At 47.5% G+C, this 25,573-nt stretch overlaps 1 protein-coding gene across 1 annotated transcript in view; it reads left to right on the top strand.

Annotated features, from left to right (window-relative positions):
- Positions 1-25,573, top strand: part of GALNT17 (polypeptide N-acetylgalactosaminyltransferase 17) — a 213,684-nt gene that overhangs the window by 61,656 nt on the left and 126,455 nt on the right. Inside the window, exons 3-4 of the mRNA XM_080398856.1 lie at positions 14,814-14,980; positions 23,870-24,044. Of these exons, the coding sequence (XP_080254982.1) occupies positions 14,814-14,980; positions 23,870-24,044 (342 nt within the window). The remainder of the gene's footprint in view (positions 1-14,813; positions 14,981-23,869; positions 24,045-25,573) is intronic.

Here is a 25,573-nt window from a genome sequence, read left to right as displayed (position 1 = left end):
TACACCTGCTGCTGTGACCTCTTAGGGGGAGCCAGCTGCATGGCCCGGCACGGGTGGTGCCTGGTACACGCGTGCAGGGAGGCAGTGCTGGTGTGACTGGGGGTGATGCGGGATCACCCTGGACCTGAAGGTGTCTGACTTCCTACTGAAAAGTTCAGGGGTTCATTTTTTTTTTATTGCTGTTCTGGATTTAGATAGGGATGCAGGCCAGCTTTCCCTTCCCCCCCACCCCTTTGAAGTAAGGCTGTTGAAGTACACTCGGACAGCTGTGTATGAGTCAGTGTGTCAAAAGCCTTCGGTGCTTAGAAGTCTCAGTGTCTTCTTTAAACTCGGTCGCTAAGAAAGTGCTTTTAGGAAAGTAACTCGAGAGTTTTGTTTAGTAGCTGTTATGATACTCTCCTGCTATCGTTCTGCTGCATAGTGTAATGTTGAGCTGATGTGGATTGATACACATGGTAGCTATTTTTCTTTTTAATGCAATAGATTCCAGTAATTGTCAATTTTCCCTTCCTGACTAAAAAATTATTCCCTATTCTTTATAAGTTTGGAACATGATGCTTCAGGGAAGACTTCTATGAAGTGTGCTATAAAACATTTACTAATGTAAACGTAAGTATTAAATGCATGCTTTGGCAGAGGATGGGATTAGTATAATTTAACAACTTGCATTTGTGCTCTTCTGAACTCTGGCACTGAAAAATACCTGCATTATCATAAATACTTCTGACTAAACTATACTTATGAAAATAAATGAACCAAATTAAGCTTTGGATACACTTCTTTTAAGTTGGCTTCCAAAGCAATCAAAGCTTGCGTGTGCTACCGATCTGCTGCCGTGTGTTGCAGAGGGCTTTTCTGTGGCAGCAGAAGCGTCTCGCTAGGTTGCGTGCTCACAGCCAGACCGGGCAGTGTGAGTCAAACCCTGGTGTCCTGACAGCGTCGGTCCTGAAGGAATTTATTTAGTTTTCCAGCATCCAGGGCGATCTGGTGTGTTGGGTTGCTGCCTTCAGCTGCCGCTCAGAACGTCCGCAGCGGGCTGGGAAGGGCAGAAGGACGGGTGACCCGGACAGGGCTGAGCTTCTGCTGCGGTCGATGGCTTGTTTCAAGGGACGATCACCCACAAAGCATGAATCCTTTGACATAAACCAGTATAACTATATGTTTGCATAGATTATAAAATAGTTTGAGTTTATTACTGAATTGTTCTCCTTCTCGTCCCTGCTGTCCCCAGTCGTGGCCGTTCAGTAAACCCTAGGCTGAGGAGATCTTGATGGCTCTTTTTCTTCATACATGTGAGATAGCTCGTGTGCACGGGGCGAGATGGGTAAGTGGATATGACAGTCGTAATTGCTCTGGCTTTTATGTCCCTTACGTCTGCCTGAACCTAACGGCTTTATTACAAGAGCCTGTCACAAAAATAAATCAGCTTTGTAGATAATTTCTTGTTAGAACTTGTGACTAAGTAATGTGCATTTAGAAATGCCTGCATGTCCCTAAATATTTACATTGTGATGCATATTTTGTTCCTCTAATCCTAAAATATAAGGCATAGTATTTCTGAAAAATTAGTTACTGGAAATAAGGCAAGTGCTTTAAAATCAAGTTTCCTGTGGATATGTGGGGAGTTTTACAGCTTTAATGATCAGAAATAGTTTATGAGACTCTTGTGCTCTGAATCTATAAGCACTGAACTGTACCAGACAGCAGTAGGTCTGTTAAGGTGTTTGGGTAATAGAAACTGGTTTGCTTTTCTGTGTACTTCATAGGGTAGACACAATTGATTGAATATTGATAATCCCTTTTGCAAGAAGACATGTGCAACTGAATCAGCAAAATACAAACGAAAATAATCATTAATGAATGGAGCATGATTGGGAAGTGGCAATATGAATAGCAGTCGGAACACTTGATTTCTTTTAAGCTTGTTCATAATCATTACAAAAACCAAATGAAGATCAATTCATTTCCTGGTGAAGCTTTATTTTTATGAGGAGAACAGGAATGAAGCTCGTTTGGTATCAGTAGCTTCAGTTTGTGGAATTGCTCGTCACCAGTGCAGAAGGATATGTTTTTTTTTTTTCCTTTCCTATGGATGTTTAAGGACAAAAAGCGGTGCAGGTATGTAAGGAGTAGCTGGGTAGCAGCGCATGTGGCTGGGTTAAGGAAACCCGAGCAAGCTTGAACCTGCCTGTGTGTATTCACATGTGCTACGTGCGTGTAGACGGTGGAAGATGGTAACTTGATTTACAATATATTGTATTTCAGCCGTGGTGCTGTGCAGCCCAGTCACGAGTAAATCATTCAGTCCAGTCCGTGCTCCACTGATAGACAGGGATTTACCTCCCAGGTTTTCCGCTGCATCAGGACGAAGCACGTATTGGTTTTCTGTGGCAAAGCAGAGCACGTGCTGGGCCAGGAGGGAAGCAAAGCCGAGTCTCGGGTGTGTATTTACGTGTTGAGTTTGGCTGTGCAGGTTGGAGAAGATTTTGTGTTCGGTTTTGTGGGAAGTGTGTGAAAGTCAGATGGCATTCCTAAGGTGAGGAGGAGAGGGAAGAAGGCTCCTGAATTTTCCTGCTGTGTGGTTTTCAGGTGTACATCCAAACCTGTGGTAAATGACAAGTGTAGGGAAGATGTAAACTATGTGTTTCCATATTGTATGTGTTCCCATACAAGTTTGCTGTTTGTGTTGTGTGTCTTCTACTCACATCAAGTATATCATGGCCAGTGCTGCCTAAAAATGCATCTAGCACGAGGGCTGTACTTACAACCTGAAGCTGCAGTATAGATCTATCTCCTTTGGAGGCTCTTGGTGGTGGCAGGGTAAGAAAGGAGCTGATGCCAAGTGTGTCAGGCTTTAGATATGCCTGTTAATGTCTCTGATGTGGCAGCAAACAAATCTATAGCCTTAAATCATGTTCTCTTTGTTTAAGTAATAGTAAAAGAATTTCTAAAGTGTCGCTAGGTGTTGTCACTTGGATCCCTGCAGGTAAAGGCAGGCATTGTCCAGCCATAACAAAGAAGATGATACCCAACTCATGGGGCATCTGCAGCTCATCATTGAAAATGACAGAAGTGTGTTTTGGGTTTGGGTTGGTTGTTTTTTGGTTTGTTCCTTGTTTTTTGGTTTTCTTTGAGGTGTTTTGGGGGAGTGGGGGTGGTGGTTAAGTTAGGCTTTTTGTGTGTGGTTTTGGGTTTGGGTTTTGTTTTTCTTATTTAATCCTGTAGCAATTCCACTCTTTTTTGACTGATTGTATTGGGTTGGATCCTTCCCTAACCTGCTTACTAGGCATTTAAATGGTGTTACTGTTTTGTGCTGGGCTAAACCGTATGGCCTTTCTCCTTGTGTGCTCAGGCTCTGAGTTGGTTAGCTTTGTCTCCCAGTTTTGTCTCCCTTGTATTTTGTTTTGGCAAAGGTGGAGAATACAACCTGTAACATTAGAAAAGCCATACAGGAGCAAATTTAATGATAGAGTAGCAGTGGTGGTGTGGATCTTCATCTGTGGAATAAAGGGAAACTTCTAGTGTATTGGAGTGAATGCTTAGCCTTTTGCATGTATTGCAACAACAACAACAACAAAATACGCTTGAAAAACTAGAGTACAGACAGTGTGGCCAGTTGCTGCTTTTGAACTCTTACCACTGCTTGCCTATGTGGTCGTCAGGTTTATTAACCTCTCCATGCTTAATGTTCCCTGTCATTCAGGGGGCACCAATATTTATAGGCAGTTAATTGCGTTCAGTTAACTAGTACCTGAAATTGGAATGTGAGTAGAAATGCAAATCAAAGTCAGCCTCATCCTCTGTTTTTTGACCTTTTTCATATTGCTTGTGACTTGATTTTTTGGTTTGGTTGTCCCCCCCCACCCCCCAGCTAAGCAGTACATATCTCTGCTAATGTTGTGCTAGCATGACCAACTGGTTCATGGCAGTGGTGAGCAGCCGGTGCTGCGGGGGTGGGCTGGTGGTGCCAGGGTTGCAGAGCTTTCCTTTGTGACTTGCGCAACGCAGACATTTGCTAGACGGGGCTGAGCAACGCCCCTCTGCTGAGGCTGATCTAATTCTGACAGAGGTTAAGTAAACTTAGACAGCGAGGTCTGTACATAACGGAAAAGATTTAAAAACTTCATCTTCCCAGTTCATAAACCCGTCAGCAGAGTGGATCTGTTATTACAAAAAAACCCTCCCTATCTCTACAAATCCATTGTGCCTTTTAAGTTCATCATTTTTACACTGGCTGTTCCAGTGATGGCATCGTTTCACCCTGTGTTCCAGGCAGCACAAGTGTTGGCCACTTTTCTTATTCATTGCTCCAAGTATGTGCTGGGGATGTCAACATCTTGAGTTCCCATGAGATCTATTCTAGTAAGCCACTCCCACGGTAAGGCTATATACCATGGGTTTCATTTTCAGTTTGGCAGGCAAGGCTTATAGCAGGGGCGGTTTTATCCCAACGTACCTGAGCAGGGCGGTGAGCTCCTTGGTAAGGCTGGCGGCTGTGATTGCCACCCTGCCGTCACCGGCCTGGGGGCTCTGATGGGGGCGAAGGGCTCGCTTGCCTGGACGTGCCCGTCTGAACCTTCAGGCAAGGTCTGCTCGTGATCGAGGGAGGGAAAAGGCATGTCCACCTGCCCCAGAAGTAGCTGCGTCGGTCTGCTGTACCATCGGTGGCATGCTTACACAAAGGTGGAGGGATGGAGCACATCACCCTTTGGCGGTATCTTGGCATTGACCTTGAAAGGCAGCTTTGACTTCTGCCTTCGACTGGATGTCTCTGCATGAGCCACATGCAGTGCTGTGGCTGTGCGGTGCAGCAGACCCCGCCGACAGGGCATGTCAGAACACATGCTGCTAATTTACAATTTGACATTCCTGCCTTTCATCCGTCCAGCTCTGAGTACTTCCAGGCTTTCAGGTTGTGGTTGCCCCATTGTCGCGGAGTCAGCGTTCCTCTGCTTGGCCAGTCGTTCCTCGGTGGGGACGCGTGGGGTCTGCTCAGCAGTTCGGTGATGAAGTCGAGCGCAGACCTTGCATCACTTGCTGGCTGCTCAGGACCCGCGCCACGTAGGAGGTGGGGGTTCTTCTCACTTGGGTGTAGCGATGCCTGCCTTTGTAAAATGCTACAGGCAGCCATTCTCAAAGCCCCTTCCTGCAGTCCGTGCCTATTTGACATAATTCAGTGTTCAGCTATATCTGGAGGGGGCTGTTTTAAACCATACGGTCAAAAAAGTGCTCCTCAATTTCCCTCCTGTCTGATGCGCTGTGCCTGGAATGACGGAAAGGCCAACGGACTGGCAGAGCTGGTGCAGCAAGGACCTTCGGTTTTTGTTCCTGAGCCCTGCTGGCCTCCTGCCACCTTGGGGTTGACGACTTAATTTCTTCATTCCTTTGTTGGAAGCGATGATAACGTTAACTTCTGATGAACATGATGTGGTGCTTAAATCATTGATACTTTAGTTAAGGGGAGAGCAGCCTCCTTCTCCCGAAGACTCCTGACAGAGTCCCCAGTTCTGCTGGGGCTGTCCAGGCATGGCCCTGGGGGAGGTGTGTTCACCTCCTTGCAACGTAACATGGTCATGCAGGGCGAAGGCACCGCTCTGTGTCCAGCCCTGCCCCTTCATGGGGTATTTTGTCACTGTGGGACTGATAAGGAGCAGACAAAGAGCCCGGGGGCTCTGTGTCAGAAGCAGGTACAGTGAACGTCACTGCTTGCACTGTCCTGAAAAGGGTGTCGCTGGCGATGGGCACCCATGGAGTGGCTGTGGGATTGTAAACCACAGTGCGTGTTAACCCGCTCTTGAGACCCTGCTCCACCCAGAGAGTCCTGGTGCTCTGTCTCTGTCATGGGGTAACACTGTTGGTACAGTGTATTTGGGGGTGCTCTGAAAGTGCAGTTTTGGGAACCAAGGGGTTGGAGCTTCCTAGGTGCCGGGAGATGAACTGGTAATTCTTTTAGTTGCAAGATGATGTTTGCCCCAGCTTGTCTTTGTAAGAGCTTAGTGAAACAGTAATCTATATGATAGTAATTTTGGGGAGAATTCCACTTAACGTGCAGAAATTCCAACCAAGTAATCTCTTACGTGCCCTTAGCTTTAATGTTGCAGTTCCATATATCATTTTAGGAAAGGCATTTAAAAATGCATGAGCTTATTACATTGAACTCTCGCTCTGCTGCTGCACCACATTTTATAGGAAAATGTACAAAATCCTGTAAAAGCTGTGCCAACATAGTTGAACACTTTTGTAACGCTAACAGTATTTTTAAGGACACTAAGTAACAAGAATCATTTATTCTACTAATCAAAAGAATATTTGCCTATTTAAATATTCAAACCCTCAAGCCTCATACAAGAATAAAATGTCAGGAAGGGATAAGCTCCTGATAAGCACGTTAGCTGGATTTATTTTGTGTGATGGCCAGCAAAGAAATGATTAATAACTATACATCAGGAGCCAGATTGGGAAACTACTGGGTGCTCAGAATTAAAAATTGTGGTTGGGGAGGGGGGGAATCCAGTCACTGATATGTAGGAGGGGAGGAAATCTTTGAAAACCTGCTATCAGGATCTTAAATTGAAGAAGTGTGGTCTCCATAATTGGAACCACCAAATTCTTTGTCTACTCTGTCTTCTACAGGCATGTAGGATCTGGGTTCTGCTGCCCATTTTCTTCCACGGTACAAGTGGCACAGATTTTCATGCCTAATTATTTCTGTCTGCCCAGTTCATGAGTGTTTATTATGGCTGCTCACAAAAGAGATGGAGAGGGTTCAGTAGGACCCCCAGTAGTAGCAAAAGGGGTAGCTTTGTAGGATGTGGGGGCAATATGGAGCCCCAAAGACTTGGGGCATTCTGCATACCATGGTTGTTTAGCCTTCTCCATTGGTAGTTCCTGCTGTTGGAATTTAAAAGGACGTGTAAAAGTGATGTTACCTTCATGCAGTGTGGGAGAATCGTGGCTTGACCAGCCCTAAAGAGCATTTCTGCAAAGGTGAGTAATGGTGTAGTATCAAAGCCAATGATGATGCAGCTATTAAATAGACACACTGGTCACCATCCAGCCTCAGCACCCATCAGGGCTGGCACAGGGGGCTTCTGCTCCTGCCACCCTCTGCCACGTGGAGCAGGAGCAGCGGGTCTAATACCGGCACGTGGCCATCTGTGTGTTCCCTAACTTAAGAGCATACCACAGTGCTGTGTGCTCCCAGAAATTATCTGATACGGTGCTGCCTCATCCTTACCTGTGCCAGACCTAAGTCAGACCAATTTATTTGTTCCAATGGCTACAAAAAACCAGCCTCCTGTTACTTTGTTGACTTTTCTCTCCTGTGTATGTTTTTTCATACTTGATGTTCACCCAAAGCAGAGCAGAGCCCTGGCCGTCCTGCTTATAACATGGACACTATATGTAGTGTCCCCTGTACACTGGGTTAGGGGGATGGGGATCTTAGTGGCTTTGTGCTGGAGGAAGGGCACAGAGCAATAGGTAGCCCAGGAAGGGCTGAACATCATCTGGGAGAAAGTCAGAAAAATCTTAGTCTAATCTGATACCAGGGTTTTACAGCAGCCTTCTACGTTCCTGCTCTGCCAGTAACTGTCTTTGGGGCAATCACTCTCCCGTGTCTCTGCAGCTGTCGAGCGGTGACCCTTCCTGCACTGGTAGAAGTGGGAAGCTTAAAGCCTGCGCTGCTTTTCAGTCTCCAAGGAGGACGTGCTACTTTCTCCTGACAACAGTTACCTTGCACTGATGCTCAAAGTGAGCAGGAATTAGTCTCACCTGGTGCTGTCCTTTGGGGTGGGACTGTGTTTTGGGGATCTTCAGCACGCTAGTGTCCTTTCCTGCTGTGCGCAGCATATAGGAGGGTTGCTGGCTTCTCTTGGTTATTGAATGTAAGGATTTGGTAAAATCCCTCTCTGCTTTGTAGAGCACTAAACGGAGTGCTTCAGTTACTCATTAGGTGTGTGTTTAAAAATAAAAAAGCAGCTATGGGGATGGTAATTGTCCTCTCCTCAGGCTCTGATGTGGCTTCTGCTCTTTGGTTTCGGCACCATGGTCTTCTCCAGGACCCCATGTGCTGCTGATTCCCTTGTGATGTAGGGCACGTTTGAGTGCTGCTTTTATGAGAAGGGTTTTTTTTTGTTTTTCATTGGCATTTCTTGAACTTTCTGTTTGGCTTCACCTGTCTTTGTGTTGGCATCACTTACAGTAAGGAACTGAGCTGAGCGTGGAGTCGGAAGGGACCTTCACAGCAGGGGTTGTGCTGTGGTGGAGATTCGGGTGAGCGCTTTGGGGCGTGCGTTTGCACACCGAAGGGTGAATGGCCAAATCCTGCAAGCAGAACTTCTGCCTCTGCTCCAAACCAGAACCTCTGCTCCAAACCAGAACCTCTGCTCCAAACCAGAACCTCTGCTCCGAACCATGCCTCGTGCCTCGGGCAGCACTGGGGTGGCACCAGCCTGGAGGAAAACGGCTTGTGGCAAAATGTTGTGTCTGTGTGGTTCCATACAATGCAAAAATATGTCTCAAAACAGATGGTGAGACTGTTTTACCCAAGTGTTTTAAGGCACGGTGGGTGTGAGGTTAGATTTTTCTCTACCTTGCTTAAAACTGTGATTTAACCACATCATCAGTGTTCTGGGTCTGCAGCAGCGGATACTTTTCCTTCAACAGTATTTGTCTAATACCTCTTTACCACCTGATAGTCCTCCCAGTTCATCTCTGGGTCTTGACAGACAACCTCTGCACCCCATTCCTCACTTGGAGGGATGGCTCCAGGGGACTCCAGGGTAGAGAATAGGCATTAAGAATGATTTATTAGAAATATATCAGTAGGAAAATCAGGTTTACTGATGGATTGTTTTCAGATAGCCCAATGAAGCCTGTTTTTATTTAGATCCAAGTATGACCTTTAAAACATTGGACATATTTGAAAGCCAAGGCACATCTGACCAAAGCAGGCTTTTCAAATTTATGGAGTTCTGCCTCCTCACTGCAAGTGAGGACAGCTATACTTTCTGCTTAATGGTATTTAATCGTCACTTAAAACTTTGGTAGGCATATTTATGTTGAACTGGGGGGAAGGAGGCAGTAGAAAAGGCACAAATTAGGGAAAAGTTGACAGTCATGAAGATTTGAGGTTCTGTGCAAAATAGATGTGTGTGCTGTCAAGAGTGGATGGCCTGAGTGAGACGTATCACGGAAGGTGGAAGATAATTTCTAGAGCCAGCGATGAATATAATCTTTGATGCAGCCCCTGGGATTAGCGATTACTGGATCTCTCAGCATTATCAGTGTTTCTGCTTTGCAATCTGGGAAGGAAAGCAAGTTGCAGGTCTGTCTGTCCAGCCCCTCTCTGGACCAAACTCTGTTGCTCTTTTTTTCCAGAGGATGAGTTCATGGTCCTGTTGTTGGTGGTTATGGACTTTGAAAGAAAATAATGTGTTGCTGTATCTTCAATTAGATTGGTGGGTTTTTTTGTGAAAGGTGCTACTGGACAGCACCTTTCATCCATCGGAGGAGGCGCACCGCGCTCCAGCTGTCGAGTCACACTGTCGGCGTGGACATCCACCGGCAGCTCTGTGCAAGCACGGCTTGGTCTGCAGCTGAACCGTCAGCCACGTGAGTGCCTGTTCGGCCCTGGGTCAGTCCATGTTCCCGGGTGTTCGTAAGCTGCACTGATTAGTGCTGATAAATGGCTTGTATTGGGACAGTAAAGGTGCAGAAACCACCTGAGTTTGGCTCAGTTGCCTGATACTGGACAGTGTGATGCTGGGTGATTATGGCAATAGCTTTGCGCCCCAGAAGACAGTTGATACGTATTAATTGAGTAATAGAGTGGGATCGTGTTAAATCTCCCTGAGCAGGAAGAAGTGTTTTGTAAATGTTACTTGCCATTTTGTGGCCTCTTTGTGCTCCAGGAGTGCTTGCTGTGGTTCCAGGCTATTTTTCTGCTGTGGGATCACAGAGCAGTAAATGATAGGATATCCCTTTTCTGTTGCTGGGACAGCCAGTAAACACCCTGATCTCACTTGCTGCACTGAAGAGCAGATTTACAGCTCTGTGGCGGGCATAAAACAAGCGATCGGGGGATTCAAAGCCAGGCTCCTGCAGCAGACAAACATACTTAATAGCAAAACTGGGGTGGCTGGTTTGGGTTTTTTTTTTGGGGGGGAGGTTGTTGGTTTTGTGTGTGTGTGTTGAAATCAGTTTTCTTGATTGATACGGCCTGGTGTATGCCAAGCTGTCAGCATAAACTCAGCTGTATTTCTCCTTCCCCCATCTCCCCATCTAATCCTTCATTTGTTCTGAATGGCTTTGGACGTAAAGCAGTAATTGCAAGGAATTCACAGTAAAAAATATCCTCCATTAATATATTCTATTTCATATATTTCCTTGTGTGTTCTCCTGATTGCAAACTTGGGTTTCATGTAGAGTAAAGGTTTTGGACCCAAGAAAGGTGACAGTGTGCGTAGCCCAGTGGTGCCATAGCCCCTGCGCCCATCCGCCACCCTGGTTCCCTTGCGGGGCCGGTGGGGAGGACACGGGGAGCTGCTCCGTGGACAGGCTGGGCAGGGTTTCATGCTGGGTCCGGTATCTGTGGTTGGTCTGTCAGTCTGTTTTTGAAGTGAATAAAAGACGTGTGAGAGCTGTGGACCAAGGATGGAATGAACCCCCTTTCTCCCCAACTTAAGGACAAGTGACACCTCTCAGTGAGAGCTCAGCGAGGTGCTTGGATGCCGAAATGCCAGATGCCGGGAGGTTTTCCCAGCCTCTTGAAACTTGGTTTTGTGAGCATGATTTAATGGGACGTAGTCAAGCATGATTTAATGGGACATAAAATGCCTCTTACTCTGATAACCCATTGATCTAAATGAGAGACAGGAATGTTAGGTATCTGTTTCTTTTGGCTATTGATTCCTGATATTTTGATATAAATCCTGCAAGCAGGTGCCAGCCTACATTTAAGTGGAGAGGGCAGGCTTTAGCGGGGAAATGTTATTGTGTAACCTGCGCTAATTAATTTACAGCTGTTGGCAAGTAAGTAGTGTTCTGTGCCATACCAGTCGAGTGTTTCTCATCTAGCAGAGAGGGGATTGATTGCAGGGCATCAGCTGCAGCCTCCTCAGTTGTCCCCGGTCAGGCCAGGTATCGCCCTTCTGTGCCTGGGGCCTGCGGCTCTGCCTCAGGTCCACCTGCAGGTTCAGCACCTGGAACATGGGCAGGAAAAAGTGTCTGAGGCAGCCTTTTGGTAACGATGGACAAGTGAAAGTGGGCAACTTTAAATTTAAAACGAAGTGCTGGTCTTTAATCCCATGGGTAGCTAGTCACTGACACCAACAGGAATATGTTGTGGCGGTCTATCCGTTGTATTTTATTTAAATTCAGTAGTTTTCAAATGTATGGAGCGTTCCCTTGAAAATCCCAACTTCCTGGACCGAGGCTTGTTTGTGGGCAGGCCAGATGCGGTGTGAGCTGAATGTTGGAAATAAACCCTGAGATTCTCCCCTAGAAGATGTTAGGAGCTGCTGCAAAGGTTTTCCAGCCTACGTGTAAGATATGGATTTGCTTTGCTGTTAATTCAGGTTTTAGAAGAGCTTTGCAAAAGCCTCAGCACATGTTTATTCCTAGAGCTTCTTGTCTCCCGTGTGCTGCTTGGTCTCGAGCTCCCCTGAGAACCTTCTGGAGTATCACATTTATCTCATTAATTTGCTAATCCCCAAAGAGACCAGCCCACGGTCTGAGCTGAGGACTGCAGCGGTGCTGGGATCCAGTCCTGGCCCCATGTGTCCCTTTTGGGATAATTAGCAAGACCTGAATCTGGAATTTGGAAGTATTTTGGCCCGGGATCTGAATTTTGAAGGTAGCCCGGTGAGCAGCCAAGCGCTCTCTCGCCCGAAGGCGGTGGCTGTGGGCAGAGGGGGACATGTCCCTCAGGTGTGGGCTGATAGCCCCTGCATTGCCTGGGGCTCGTCCCCCAGCCCCTTGTCCCTGCCCCAGCTGGGCCCTGGGCTCGGTGCTGGCTGCCCTGTGCCGTTCCTCCACGTTCCGCTCGAAGTGCTGGAGGTGGCGGAGGTTTCACGTTATGTGTCTTCCCACCTCAGGCAGAGAGCGCAGCCCCTTAGGGCTGGAGAGGTGCTGGGCTGGGCTGCGGGAGGTGGATGGGGCAGAGTTCTGCAGGCTGCAGCCACGGGCAGCCTCGTCTGCCGGCGGGACCCACAGCGTCCTGACCTGCCAACTCGCCGTGGGACAGTAAATCCTCCCAGAACTGCTGTCTCAAACGTTTCTAAGAGTAAAACAGTCAAATCTCTTTGCCTCCCCCTGTAAATGGTCTGAACGATAAGGCTGAAGCACAGAGTCCAGGTCAGTCCCTTTTCTATTTAAAATACTTACAAGAAAAGCACCGAACCACCGACCAACGAAAACCTCACTTCCCACCTTGTGTACTCATCATTCTTGCTATTTCTAACAAGTTCTCTGCTGGCCCTTCTAATTATGTTTGAGCTCAAGCACTTTTTTAAAATTATTTTTATTTTCCTTTTCCTTTTTTTTTTTTTTATTTTTTTATTTTCCCTTTCTCTGGCCGCAGGAGAGCCCTGGTGTGCCAGGTGTTTCTCTGCACGCTGCAGGAATATCTGCTGACAGGTCAGCTTGTCCGTAGCAAACTGCTGTGCTGGAGCCGGGGGCTGGAGTCCGCCAGCACGTGGCTGCGGGCAGAGCATCACTCCACCCGGCTGCTTTTTGCACAAGCAGCTGAAGAGGACCTGTGCGAGGAAGACTGACAAACTTGATGTTCATTTGGTTTTAAATTGCTGCCTTCCCATCGCCTGTGGTTGCAACCAGAGCCACCTGAGAGCACGGTGTTCGTGCAAACCCTTGCCTCCCCGCCACCCCCCACCCGCCTTTGGAGAATTGCAGCTTTGTGCGTATGAACAATGTGGGTATTTGACATGCCCACTCCTTCCCCGGACTTATCTCTTCTCCCTGTATCTTTGTTCGCCTGTCCTCAGCAATCCAGGAAGGAGAACCCTGATAAAGAGTGGTGCAGGGTGAATGCGAATGAGTGGGAGATGAACCTCAAAGGGCTTGGTTTGGATTTTCCTCCAAACCTCTTTGATCATAAATTGAGCTCGTTATCCCCCTGAAGCACGCCCCGGGGGAAGGCTGCCCAGAGGTGTGCGATGATTAAAAGGAAATACTCTTGCTGCTGTGACCACCTTCTCTTCAGCTTAGCATGTATTGACGTGTATGAAAAGCAGGTTTTTAATCTCTGAGTCAGTTTAGTTTGACTCCCATGGCAGGATTTCAGGGTCAATTGTCACTTTACCCCATCACGACTGTTCGCTCATTCTAAAGAGAGATCTTCCCTTTGGAAGATAGTTTTCCGTATTCGGCATGCTCCCTTTTGTAGAGAGCTTGGCTTGCTTTAGGGTAAGCAGTAGTTAAATCAAGAAATACAACCTTGTTTTTATCCAGTATACTTGCTTAACTAGAGAAGATTCATAAAGAACCGTGTTTCTGTGAAAATCTTTGTCTCCCAAGTCTCATTTTGGAGTCTGAAGAATGCCTGCTGTTGCCTGAGAAACACCCAGCAGAATTAAATACGGAGTCGTTCTTGGGGAGTCAATGAGCATAAAGCAACCCTGGGATGATGTCGTTTGTGCGTTCGGTCTTTCCTTGCTTATCTGGGCAGGATTTACTTGGTAAATGCTCATTGTAATTCTGCGAACACTGCTAATGTTGCATGTCTAATCTGTCATGAATGCGGAGAAGGGAGCGGGGTGGCTCATTTTCTTCCCTCACACACATTATTGTAGGGAAAGCCGGAGAGTTGGATTAAATTGTTTGAAGTATTGGAGATTGCGTGTTTGCTCTCTGCGAGTACTTCGTTAAGGTTTGTTTCTGGTGAGGATAAAGTGTGGCCTGAACACGCCGCCTGTACGTCGTTGGGAAGGATGTGCGCTCCCCGGGGAGCTGCAGCTGCCTGGGACATCCCTTCCACGTGGAGCTGCCCTGGCTCTGCTCCGTGCTGAGCTCCATGGGCTCAGGGTCTGGCGTGTCGGTGGAACGTGAACCTGTTGCTGGCAAGGGACAGAGCTGGTGAGGGTGACCTGAGAGCTCCCTGCGCTGTCGTCCCTCTCTGACACCCAGAAATGTGTCTAAGCAGATGCCCAGCCACAAACCCGGCCCGAGTTAAGCAATTACTCCTGAAACCCAGATCAATGGTGGCAAGTTTTTGGTTTTAACCTGTCTATTCTGGCTGTGAAGTACAAAGACACCAGTCCATGGCAGTGCTCTGCTGGGGTGCTCCAGACAGATATGTATTTAGAAGTATCTGCAGAGAGAGCTAAAACATTTATTAAGACCATTTAACCAAGAGTCATTTCATATTCATGTCATTCCAAAGCAAATGGGAAGAAAATTCACAAGTGCCGTTTAAGAGCAAGGCTGGCTTCTGAGCACCAATTAATCTTAAAACAAAACAGGAGCGAGCAGTTTCACGTTAGATGGTAAAACCATTTTCTCTCCTCTGGAGGCTGGTTTTCATTACCCACGTACACATGGGTGGTGTCCATGTGTGCCCAGCCTCAGCCGTGCGACGTGTAGCTCTGCACGCTGCCCTCAGTGCTCTCGGAGCCCGGAGGAGGCTCTGGCGCTGCTGCCTCGTCCCGACAGCCCTGTGGACCGCGGGTGGCACTGGCTGTGCGAGGCGGGGGGGATGTCGGCATCGTCTGGCACTGCTCAGTGTGTGCCTGGCTCCAAACGCTGCGCTGCGTGCTCTGCTAACCATGCCTCTCTCTCTGCCCTTTGTGCTGCAGGTGCAAAGAGCTGAAATACGGCAAGGACCTACCCCAGATCTCCATCATCTTCATCTTCGTGAACGAAGCACTCTCTGTTATCCTGCGGTCAGTGCACAGCGCGGTTAATCATACGCCAGCTCACCTCCTGAAGGAGATTATCCTTGTGGATGACAACAGCGATGAAGGTTAGCGGCACTGGGATCCCAGATCTCCAAAACACCCAGAGGGCGTTTCATTCCTTAAAACCTGGTGGAGCAGTCACACTGCTTTGGGAGCGGTGACGCTGCTGGGAGGTGTGGGGTGTGGGGCGTGCTGGCCGCCACACCAGCTTTCTCCTGTAGCGACAGTGGAACAGCATCAAACCAAAGTCAGAATCTGAGATAATTATTGATGGAAAGTGTAGCTGAAAGCTAGAAGGCTAAAAGAAACCAGAAATAATCTTACCTTTAACATTCAGAAGTTGTGGTTTCAGTCCTTGTTTCTCATAACAGCACTTTGGTTGCAGAGGTGCACCCCGAAATACTTAATACAAAGTTGAGGGACAAGAGCCCAGCGAGCTACCCTGCACTGGCCCCTGGCAGGGGTGTGAAATGAGACTTTCTCTGCGCGTGCCTCAGTTTCCCTATCTGCAAAATACCGTCCAAGGCTTGCTAAATGGCTGGGCCCCTGCAGAGGCCCTCTGTCCTCTTAACATTATGTTTTTGATATGAGAAGGATAAATAAAGAGGCAGAAGAGGAAACAAACACACTCAGTGTGCTCAGGTCAGGCCGTGACAGAATGCGGAAAGGGGCTCTCTGGTTTCCCACGTTACACACGTGTCGTTTGGTTCCACCTGCTCGGTCACTGCTGTGATCCCTTCCCTGCTGGTCTTGGTAGCACAAGGATGCAGGAGGTGGTTTCATGTGGAAGCATTTTCAGACCGAGATTCTTCCAAGATTTTTCTCCCCCTCCAATATACAGTTGGAGAATGTCATTATGGTAGTTAAAATCTTAATGAAGAACAGCAAATAGTTAAGTTAGTCTGATTACTGCCTTCTTGATTTGTACTGCAGGCTTTTAGTATTATTTAAAAAAAAATAACAGGCATGTGCTGTGGATGTTGCGATCGGAAGGGAAGAACAGGGAGGGTGTGGGACGTGGAGAGCTCATTTCCAGAGGGAGCCTGAGAGGTTGCTCGTCTGTCTGCAGTGAGATGAGATGGTATACAGCAAGCTATTCAAGCCTGTAAAAATAGGCACTGAAATACCACAGTAATGAGCACCATAGAAAGCTGATGAATTATAATTACCAGTAAAAGAAACAGGAGGGCAGCTCCTCAGCTGATGGAAATCACAGCAGCTCTAGTGCAAAAGCTAGCATGATGTGCACCAGTGAAGCTGTGGGATTTGGAACTGGAATGGTTTGGCTAGCCAGGAGAAAGTGCAGGTGATCTGTCGCTGCAGTATTTAGCATTGCCCAGTGCTTAAGGGGTTCAAAATTTCAAAATGAGATGCTGCTTCTCAAAATCTTACTGTATCGATGGGTTGAGGGGAAGAACGCTCTTTAAGGGAGAACCCACTGGTAATAATTACTGAGCTTCTCTACCCATTGCCATGCACAAAGAAACATGTTTCTGAACAGCTCCCACCCATCATTCAGTATGCAGCACTGAGGCTAATACTGAGTCAAGGACTCTGGAGACACTATTGAAAAGCACAAGACAATGAAACAAATCCTTTCAAAAAGCATCGCCCTCCCAGTAAGCCGAGCCTGCAGCTGTCGGTGAGGATGCAGAATGAAATCTCTTTATCCACTGCTGAGATTGCAAGGCACCAGCTTCTCCGGCAGTCTGCTGCGAGGGCTGGGCTGGTGCTGGTGGGGTCTGGTGGTGGGGCTGGATGATGGCAGGGTGTTGACAGGGCAGGGAGATAGGTGGCCGAAGCTTGCAGCGTGTTCAAGCATATCCCTGAGCCTGCTTTTGCAGGCTGACTGAGCTGCCTTGGTTGTGTTGGAGTGTCCTGTGGCACCCGCCTAGCCAGGGAGGCAGATGCAGGGAGCTGACCCACACCGAGGGACAAATTCATGCGTCACATGCAGGAGGTGGGAAAATCCCAGCCTCCTGTTGCACCTAGGTGACGCGTGCTCTGGATCCCAACAGAGGATGCATTGGTTGCATCAGGATTGCGAGTGCCCAGGGTCCCTAGTGATGGGCCGGGACTGGGTTGTACAACACCTGAACACCAAGGTGGTTCTGTCCTCAGAAACCTTGTAATGGAAGCATACAAGGAGGGTGGGTGCCAGGAATGAGGTGATGCTATTAGCTGGTAGGGTTAGTTAGAAATGTCAGTACTGTGCTGTTGAATCTTTGTAGGCATCGTGACAAATGATCTTTTTAAGGAGGGGTTTGAAGGACGATAATGAGGTAACTTGGCAGGTGTTTATGGAGAGCTCCTCCCAAGCGTGTAATAATCTAGTTTTCTCATGTAAAAGAATGATACAAACCAGAATGTCTCTCTGGGACCCATACATTTGCTTTCTGCATCAACAAGGAGCTTCACTGACAGCAAAGAATTATTAATGGTAATAACGTTGTCATATAGTACCCACTAATGGTAGGAAGTAATTGTGAGCAGCAATAGCAGCATCATATTGTTGATGCTTTAGATATTAGAGTCATTGTAATACGTACATTTGGCTTCTGCAGGAAAATAATTACAGGAAAATAGTTTCTCGTGAGTTCTAAGATTTAGAGATGAATCCTGGAGGATCAAGCGTATGTGTTGAGCAGAGGATGGGGTTGCATGGATGCAGCTTTTGTGGTTGTGACTGAGCAAGGGAAGGAATGACTTTAGCCTCTTTATGAGCAGCCTTGAGTGTTGGAAAGACGATTTCTGTGGGTGTATGGCTCGTTGCTGTAGCCCGGGCAGAGCCTTTGGAGGCTGGGTTTTGTACCCCTGAAAGGATGGTGACCTTCAGAGAGCAGCAGCTGGCAGCTGGCGGGGTGTGTACCCCACGGGGTTGTTGTTCAACACTTACGTCGGGGCTTCACATCGTGGGGTTTCTGCGTATGTTTTGTCAGGGAGCACTTTGCACAGATGTGAAGAGGAACTACAGCTCCTAAGGGTGATGGAATAACAAAGCGTGTTCCCAAAGCAAACATTAAAAGACCTTTGGGATTTCCAAGTCAACGTAAAGTCTTAAAATTAGTCCCAGGGACAGAGGTAAGAGCTGCGCACCCCAGCTGTTACGTGCCCTTCAGGTGGACCACTAACTAGTTACACAGACACGATCAAAACCTTGCGGTGTTTTGTGGTTTTCAGACTGGAACAAACTGCTTCTGAAGACTCAGTAGACGCTTGCTCTTAGCTTTGTTGTAACGTGGTATGTACAACACCGCTGCACAACAGAGGAGTATACAACGAGAGATTAAAAAGTTAATAAACACAGTCATTCTGATTCTTTATATCTGAGCTGTAAATAGATAAAAGATACCAATGTATTGTAATGGGGAGGAAAAAAATTCCCTCCTTGAAGGAAGAAGCTTGGGGAGTTGTAGTTTGAACCCCCTTCTCCCTTGAGCTGCACATTATACTTCATAAAGACTTTTTGAGGCTGCTTTTGTTTGTGTTTGTTGCAGGGGTGTAATTACAAAGCCGGTGCACAGGTTGTGTTTCTGAGTGATAACATATTTCCTAGGTTGTTGAAGGGATGCAGCAATGTGCCCCTGAGATGTTATGTTATCTTGCAGCTGCACACTTTGTCTGAGTCTGTTGCTTAATCATCACCTTCTTTTTTTTGTTGTTGTTGCTGTCTGCCTTTTAGTATTTTTAATCTGGGATAATATCTCTTTGAAAAGCAAACCTCTTCGTATAAAAGAAAACCTTTGGATAAAAGACTTCTTAAAGGAGCTGGCTACACTCAGGGAGACACGCTATGGGTTGTAATTTACCTCGGTGTAACATATTAGCTGTGACTTGATATATCGCTTTCTTGGTTTGCAGCTCATTTCAACAGCAACAACAGCAGCTTGTGCGCGCGCTCTCTCCCGGGAGCTGGCTCACTTGGGGTTTGTTTGTGTTTCGAGGAAGGTTTTAACAGAATTGCAAGAAGCCGAGTCATATCTCAGGTTTTGCTCGTTGCTGCTCCAACCCAAGTACCTCCTTATTCCAGCTGCTCTGACTGAAGATGGGTCGCTTGGCGCAGCCGCCCTGGTGCTGCCCCAGTGTGCTCAGGTCCGAGGCTTGCAGGCCCTGCCGGGGCGAGGAGGGCAGCAGACCTGCTCCCCTTGTCTCTGTTTAGCTTTTGCTAAACCAAACGAACCAGAGCCTTGGAGGCAAGTGCACCGAGTGGGGACCAGCTTTGCCTGTAGCCCTGTATGAGAATGGATTCATGCACCTGCTCCCCATGCCACCGTTTCCTCTTCAGTGTTTGCAGGCAAAGAGCTTCAGAGACTCACCCAGCTCTGAGTCTCGCTGCAAAAATTCTCGTTTTCATTTGTTGCCTGTTGAAGGAGTTTCTTTTATGAGTTCGTGCTGCAGCAGTCCAACCCACGATGGCTTTGGTGTTTCAGGCAGGCGAGGGTGTGGGCAAGGGGGGGCTGGTGTCTCCCATGGCGCTGGCACCCTCCCAGCCCTGACTCCTGTGTCCCTCAGCCTTCAGTGTTTCTGATAACAGCCTCGGGCTCTGTAGACTTTTCCCACCCATCTCAGCCTGGCAAACACAACTATGTTTTCCTTAGGGGTGTAGAGGAGCGGCAGTCTGCTCCCAAGGACCACCTGGGCATCATCATTCAAGAAATTCTCTACTGTTGGTTGTTCCTTGGGCTCCTATGGTGCCCTTGGTCTTTGTTCTTTCCTTTGTGCAGCAACGGGCAGTTCCCACCGTTAGTTCTGGGGACTTCAGCGGGATTTGGGGAGATCTGGGCAGGGTTTGCAGTGTGGAGCACTGAGCAGTGGATGTTCCCGTGGCTGCGTCTGGGCTGATGTCTGTGCGTGGTTACTTCCAGTGGCATCAGGTGGTTCAATTTCTCTGGCAGGCCTATTTCCCAGACAGCTCGTGTAGGTGACAAAATACTTTGTGATAGATAATGTAAGTCACTGCAGCTGTCAGATTAGTTTTTTAATAGAGCAACAGGTCTATTGGATTCTAGTTCCTTGGACTTGCCCTTCAGTGAAGATTGATACGGACAGATAGAGAACAAAAGGCAGGATTGAAATTGAACCTGCTGGCACTTTCAGTGGGGTTTCTCTCTGCAAACCTTCCTTGGAAGTAGCTTATGCAACAGCAGAGACCAAATGTTCACGAGGACTCCCATGTACAAATACGGATTGCATCCTTAATAAACATGACTTAGGAATTACACGGGTGTGCTCTGAAGGGTGGTGCAGCGGGCTTGCTCAGAGGCTGCGTGAGTGTGGTGGCCGCAGGGTACAGAAGAGAAAGGAGTCTCTAGATTCCGTTGCAGTGCTTAGTTTGGATCAAGCTGTGGGTTGTGTAGGTCCACCCACTCGGATCCCTCATGGGTGCGTGGCCTAAATAAGTGATCCTTGGATTAAGAAGGCTGAAGGTGAGCTGGGGAGCCACTGCTCTGCTCCCACCTCAGCTCCTGACCTCCTTTGTCATTACTTTGCATCCAGAATTATTATGCATATGATCGTCACGCCAAAATTGTCATTGGCTTAGGATCTAGTATATATCCTCATTTTCAGCAGTGAGCTGAAGGGGTGAAAGCACCGTTAGGACTCTGTGGAAGGCACAGATGAGAGAATGGCAGCAAGTTATCTGGACTGTGAGATGCTTACTCCCCTGCTATAGTCTGCATGAAGCCCTTGAAACAGCAGATCCAAAGGCCAGGTTGCCAGTTCATGTGAAAGCTGACTCCCTTCAGCGAAGGGTATCTGCTGTTGTCCGTTAGTGCAAGTCTTTTAATTCCTGGCATACTCCTTCAGACCTCCCAACCTTCCTATTACAGCCCTGGTGCGTGCTGCAAAGGTACAACAGTCGGGAGTGAAATATTTCTTAAGTTCATATGACAGACGAAAAGCTTTACTGCTACTGACCTTAATGCAGCAGCTCTCCGCACCTTCGGCCTGAAGCCACGTGTTTTTGGATAACGCACGTCAGAGCTGCCGCGAGTTGTTTTCCTGTTATGCTGACGGCACTCAATGAGCGGGTGCTGAGTGAAGGAGAACGTGGGGTGAAATTAGGAGTGACTTCAAATGACTTGGATTAAGATTAGATTTGCATGTGAGTTATGATTTCCAGCCTGGCAGAGCTCATGTGGAAGGAGCTGAGCACACCTGGTCCCATGGGATCAGTGTCTTTGGGGCCGGGGAGCTCTGCCTGTGCGGCTCTGCCTGTGCGGGGCTTCCACTGATGCTTTTCGCCGCAGCCAGGTCAGCCCTACTCGGTGGTGAGGGGAGGCTTGAGCCAAGGCTTGCTGGATACGTGAGTGGGAGTTCTGCGGAGCATTCCTGGAGACTGGCATTTCGCTTCTGTTACCCAGTACCAGATTTTTCACACCTGCATTTCTGGAGGTGCTGAGAAATGAAATACAGAGCCGCCCCCGTCCCTGTGCCTGCTGGCTGCACACCCAGTAGAGTGCCAAGTGTGTATCTCATAATACCAAAATGGTGCTTGGCAGCCACTGTGCACCATACCCCGCTCCTGCGGAGCTGCAGACCAGGGCGAGAGGCTGGCACAGGCCAGCACAGATTTGCGGCTGCCCTCTCTGCCCCCTGCGCTTGCGCAGGCACCTTACACAAGCGGGTTCTCACCCCAAAGGCACATGCTGTGGGCTGAGCCAGACGGGAAGGGAGGGCAGGGAGCAACACCTGGAAATCTGTGCAAGGTTGTAAAGGAAGCCCTTGGCGAAGAGAGGGCCTGGAGCTACTTTTCCCATGTCTGGTTACTGCTTTCCTCTCTCTTGAGCGTTTCTCCACTTGGGTAGCAGCCCGTTTGGGACACTTTGTAGCGTGCGTTGCGGGCAGGAGAAGGGGCACTCTGGCCTCTGCTAATGAATGGGGTGATGGGTCAGGATGATGCTAATCATAAACATCTTCTTGACCAGCCCTCCATGGTCACCTCGCACTGTTTCGCAGGTGCACAGGTGTGCTGTACCGGCCTTCATGCTCCCGGCACCGGTGGGCGTCCAGCATCCTTTCAGAAAGGAGGAGGATGTGGCTGTGGCTCCCCAGGGAGTTTCTGACCAGCTGCTGGTGACACAGTGTGCTGGGCGTAGAAGTCTCTCAGGCTTCACTCTTCGCTGCCTTTGAGACATGACGTTACAATTCTTCCCTGTTCCACTAGAGCTATACTCTCTTTCAAGCCACTCAGACAATTGCCATGGAGATTTTTCCTGTTTTTCTTCAACTGAGATGAAAACTCCAATTTGAAAGTTGTTTTAATTGTTCAGTCTAGGCTGTAATGCAGTGGTCTGCAACATTAATGACTTACCTTCTGACAAACCCACGTGAGATGCCAGCACTATGCTTTTGGGCTTTCATCTGTCAAGAAATCTGTGTCTCTGTCTCCTTAAAACCGTTTGGGAGAGTTGTTATCTCAATAAAATACTGTTTTTTTCACCGAGTGGCTCAGCATGAAATGGAAGTTGCTGAGTGATGTATGTATGTGATGCAGATGCTTTGAATTGAGGAAGGGGCTCATTTGCTTTATTCTTTTTATTCCCAGTTCAGCATAAAAGTGAAATTAGACTTTTGGGAAATTGATGTGTGAGGGGAACCATCCCAAAAAGGCAGCCTGAAGAAAGCACATTTTATGTGCTTGGAAGAAGGCACGGAAGGGAAGGGAACAGATAATCCCTTTTCCTTTGATGATTTCTCGGGCTGAGCCCAGCAGATGGGACTTGCTGTTTGCTCTTTTGCTCTCCATGGCCACGTTTCCTTCGTGTAGGAGCCCATCTGTGCTCATAGCTCATACGTCTCAAGTATTTTACCATGTGGATTATATTAATGGTAGCTTCCCCCCCGCTCCCTGCCTTGAGAGTGAGTATGTGTAAAGGGTAGTAGACTATAATTTGGGGTCACAGACCATATCTTAATTTTCTGCTGTCCTGGAGCCTCATACAGATAAGAGACATTCTTGGGAACTGCTTTCACGGTGTTAAGAGTCCGTGTTGGTACACAGTGGTATTGCTTAGCTTTTACAGAGTACTTCTCATCAGTAGATCTTCGTGCATTTAGCTGATGCACTAGCAAGTAAAAGGATCAAGGTTTCTGGCAGAACACTAGCACTTTTCCAAATTGTTGAAAAAAAACATACTAGTACTTACCCCTTATTGTAACCTTTCATATGCTTCCACATTCGAAGTCCTTTGTGTCTTTTATACTCAACACTTGTAGCAATAAAAAAGTTTAATGCTGGTAATGACTGCAGGCTGACAGATCCATTACCTTCACAGCCATAGAACGTATATGGGCTCAGACAACATAATTAAATGATCAAGTTTCCAACGAACAGGAGCTAGGCGGTATGAGGATCTTCTGAACAAAGCCGAAATCTCTTTCATCCTACCATAAAAGCAGGGGGAATTTCGACTTTTCTGGTGGCAGGCTTGGAAAACATATGGCAGATGCCAAGAACTCTGGTATCTGAGTAAAAAGGATAGTGAAGCTCATACACAGTTTTGATGTAATTTAAGTTACTTCAGATGGGTTTTGCAGCATTTCTAGCAATCCGTTCAGCTAAAATCTCCATCAGGAATTCAGAGCACTAGTGTCTGGCATCCATGGATGACTTCTTTCTATTCTTGTGTTTCAGTGGGGTGATACCTAGATATTGCAAGGTGATCTAGCTGGCCTCTTGCTGCCCTTTGCCTCTAAAGGGCTCCTTAGTTATCCAACAGCAATGCTCTTGGCAGCCTTGAATTTCTTTTGTAAGGGTTGTGGTCAGTCCAGCATCGGGGTGGTCATTTGCAAGTCATCATTGATGAACCCTAAATTATTATATCCCTCCCAGTGGTGTTGAGAGCTGTGTGGCTCTAGTAAGTTATGCTCATATACATCAGTAAAGTGGGTTTATTTTAGGTGAAAACTGTTGCACCATTTCAATGGGTTCTCTGGCGCTTCTTCTCTAGAGGAACTGAAGGCACCGCTAGAAGAATACGTCAATAAACGGTACCCAGGCCTCGTGAAGGTGGTGCGCAACCAGAAGAGGGAAGGCCTTATCCGAGCTCGTATTGAAGGCTGGAAAGCTGCCACTGGCCAGATCACTGGGTTCTTTGATGCTCATGTGGAATTCACTGCTGGCTGGTAGGTGCTCAACCTTAAGGTCTCTGTTAGAGCGTGTAGGGTGCATTAAACAAGGGACAGTCCATCATTTTGTAAGGATGTGTCTGCAGATAAGTCCGCTCATTTATTAATCCTGTTTTCTGTAATGAATGGCCACTGATGAGATGCGATGGGAAGGTACAAGGAAAACCTTTCCTTGCCCTTGTTTTCTGTAATCCTTTTCTCTTCCCTCCTTTTATGTGTGCACACTCCCCTGCCCCCTGTTTATATTTTTCAGGTTGATTTCCCATTTTCCTTAGCCTTAAATAATTTCTGTGAGTTTAAAAAAAAGCCCAAGCAACAATGGATTGAAAGAGAAAATATTTCTTGCTTCCTTGCCTTTTGCAGCTGGACCCCACTGGGGAAGGCTTGGATGGTTTAGATTGATTTGTTTCTTCTGCAGCTGGGAAATGAGTTCAGAGGTGCAGAAGCAGTGAAAGGTGTTTCGCAAGGATTTTTTCAGAGGTTCAAAACATTTGAGTTCCAGTGGCTTAAGTTTGAGTCTAGAACATGAGAGGAGCCTGACAGTGATCTGATTTTTTTTTTTTTTTGCTTTTCTCTAACCAAGTTTAAAAAGTAAATGGTCCATGTTCAGAAAAGTGGAGGTAGAAGATGCTAACTTGTGTCTAATTTGAACAGAGAGTAACATCCACCAGAAAAATGCTTTAGCAGCTTCAAACAAGTTCTGCGCAGTTACGAATTCTTTGTAACAACAATGCAGCTGAAGGGTGTCTTTAAGAGTTGTTTCTTATGTTGATATCTGTATTCCCAGCTAAATGTTCCTCTCTTCAGGTCATGAAGTCCTCACACCTGATTTTATTGAAACACAGAGAAAGCTCCCATTTCCAGACCTCTTGAAACATCTTTTCTAGGGATAGAGAGTGAGCTTTTCTGCAGCGTGGGCTTGACTGGCACTGGTGTTCTGCACCAGCCGCTGTCACTGGGGGCACCCAGAGCGCAAGTTACTCCTCGTGCTGGCAGCCTGAGCCCAGGGCAGTCGGTGGCTCTTGGGCTGCAGAGGTGAGGGTGAGCACCCCCCCAGCTCTGAACACATTCAAATGTCCCAGGGGTGAATTTTGTAGCTATAGTCCTCAAACTGTGTCCCAAGGGAAAAAAAGACCCTTCTGATAGTCCTGCTTTCAATACTTTACCCTGTTCTGCCTAGGGTCGCAGGTTGTTTTATTTTGTTTTGTTTTGTTTTTTTAAATTATTTGGGGGAAGACTGGACTAGTTAAAGCATGGTTTAAGCGAAATGCATCTTTCATGACCTTGCTGTGCAGAAGGGAAGTTTTTGAGCCAGGCTTCCCAGCCTGTGGATGGTTTTCATGCAGGATGCCCACCCGTGCGTGACAGCAGAGGAATCCGTGTGCAGTTCCCCTGCAGATGCACATCACGCCTGTGCACGGGGTAACTAGCCAGGTGGAACAGGAGTATGTGAGAGCAGCTGTGTTGCGTCAAACCGAGAGCCTGTCTAGCCTGATGTTGTGACACTAACCATAGCCAGAAGCACG

The sequence above is a fragment of the Falco punctatus genome (genome assembly GCF_963210335.1).
Source record: "Falco punctatus genome assembly, chromosome: 1".
NCBI classification, from domain to species: Eukaryota; Metazoa; Chordata; class Aves; order Falconiformes; family Falconidae; genus Falco; species Falco punctatus.
The sequence above is the reverse complement of the archived record's forward strand: the minus strand, read 5'-3'. Positions and strand labels throughout refer to the sequence as shown.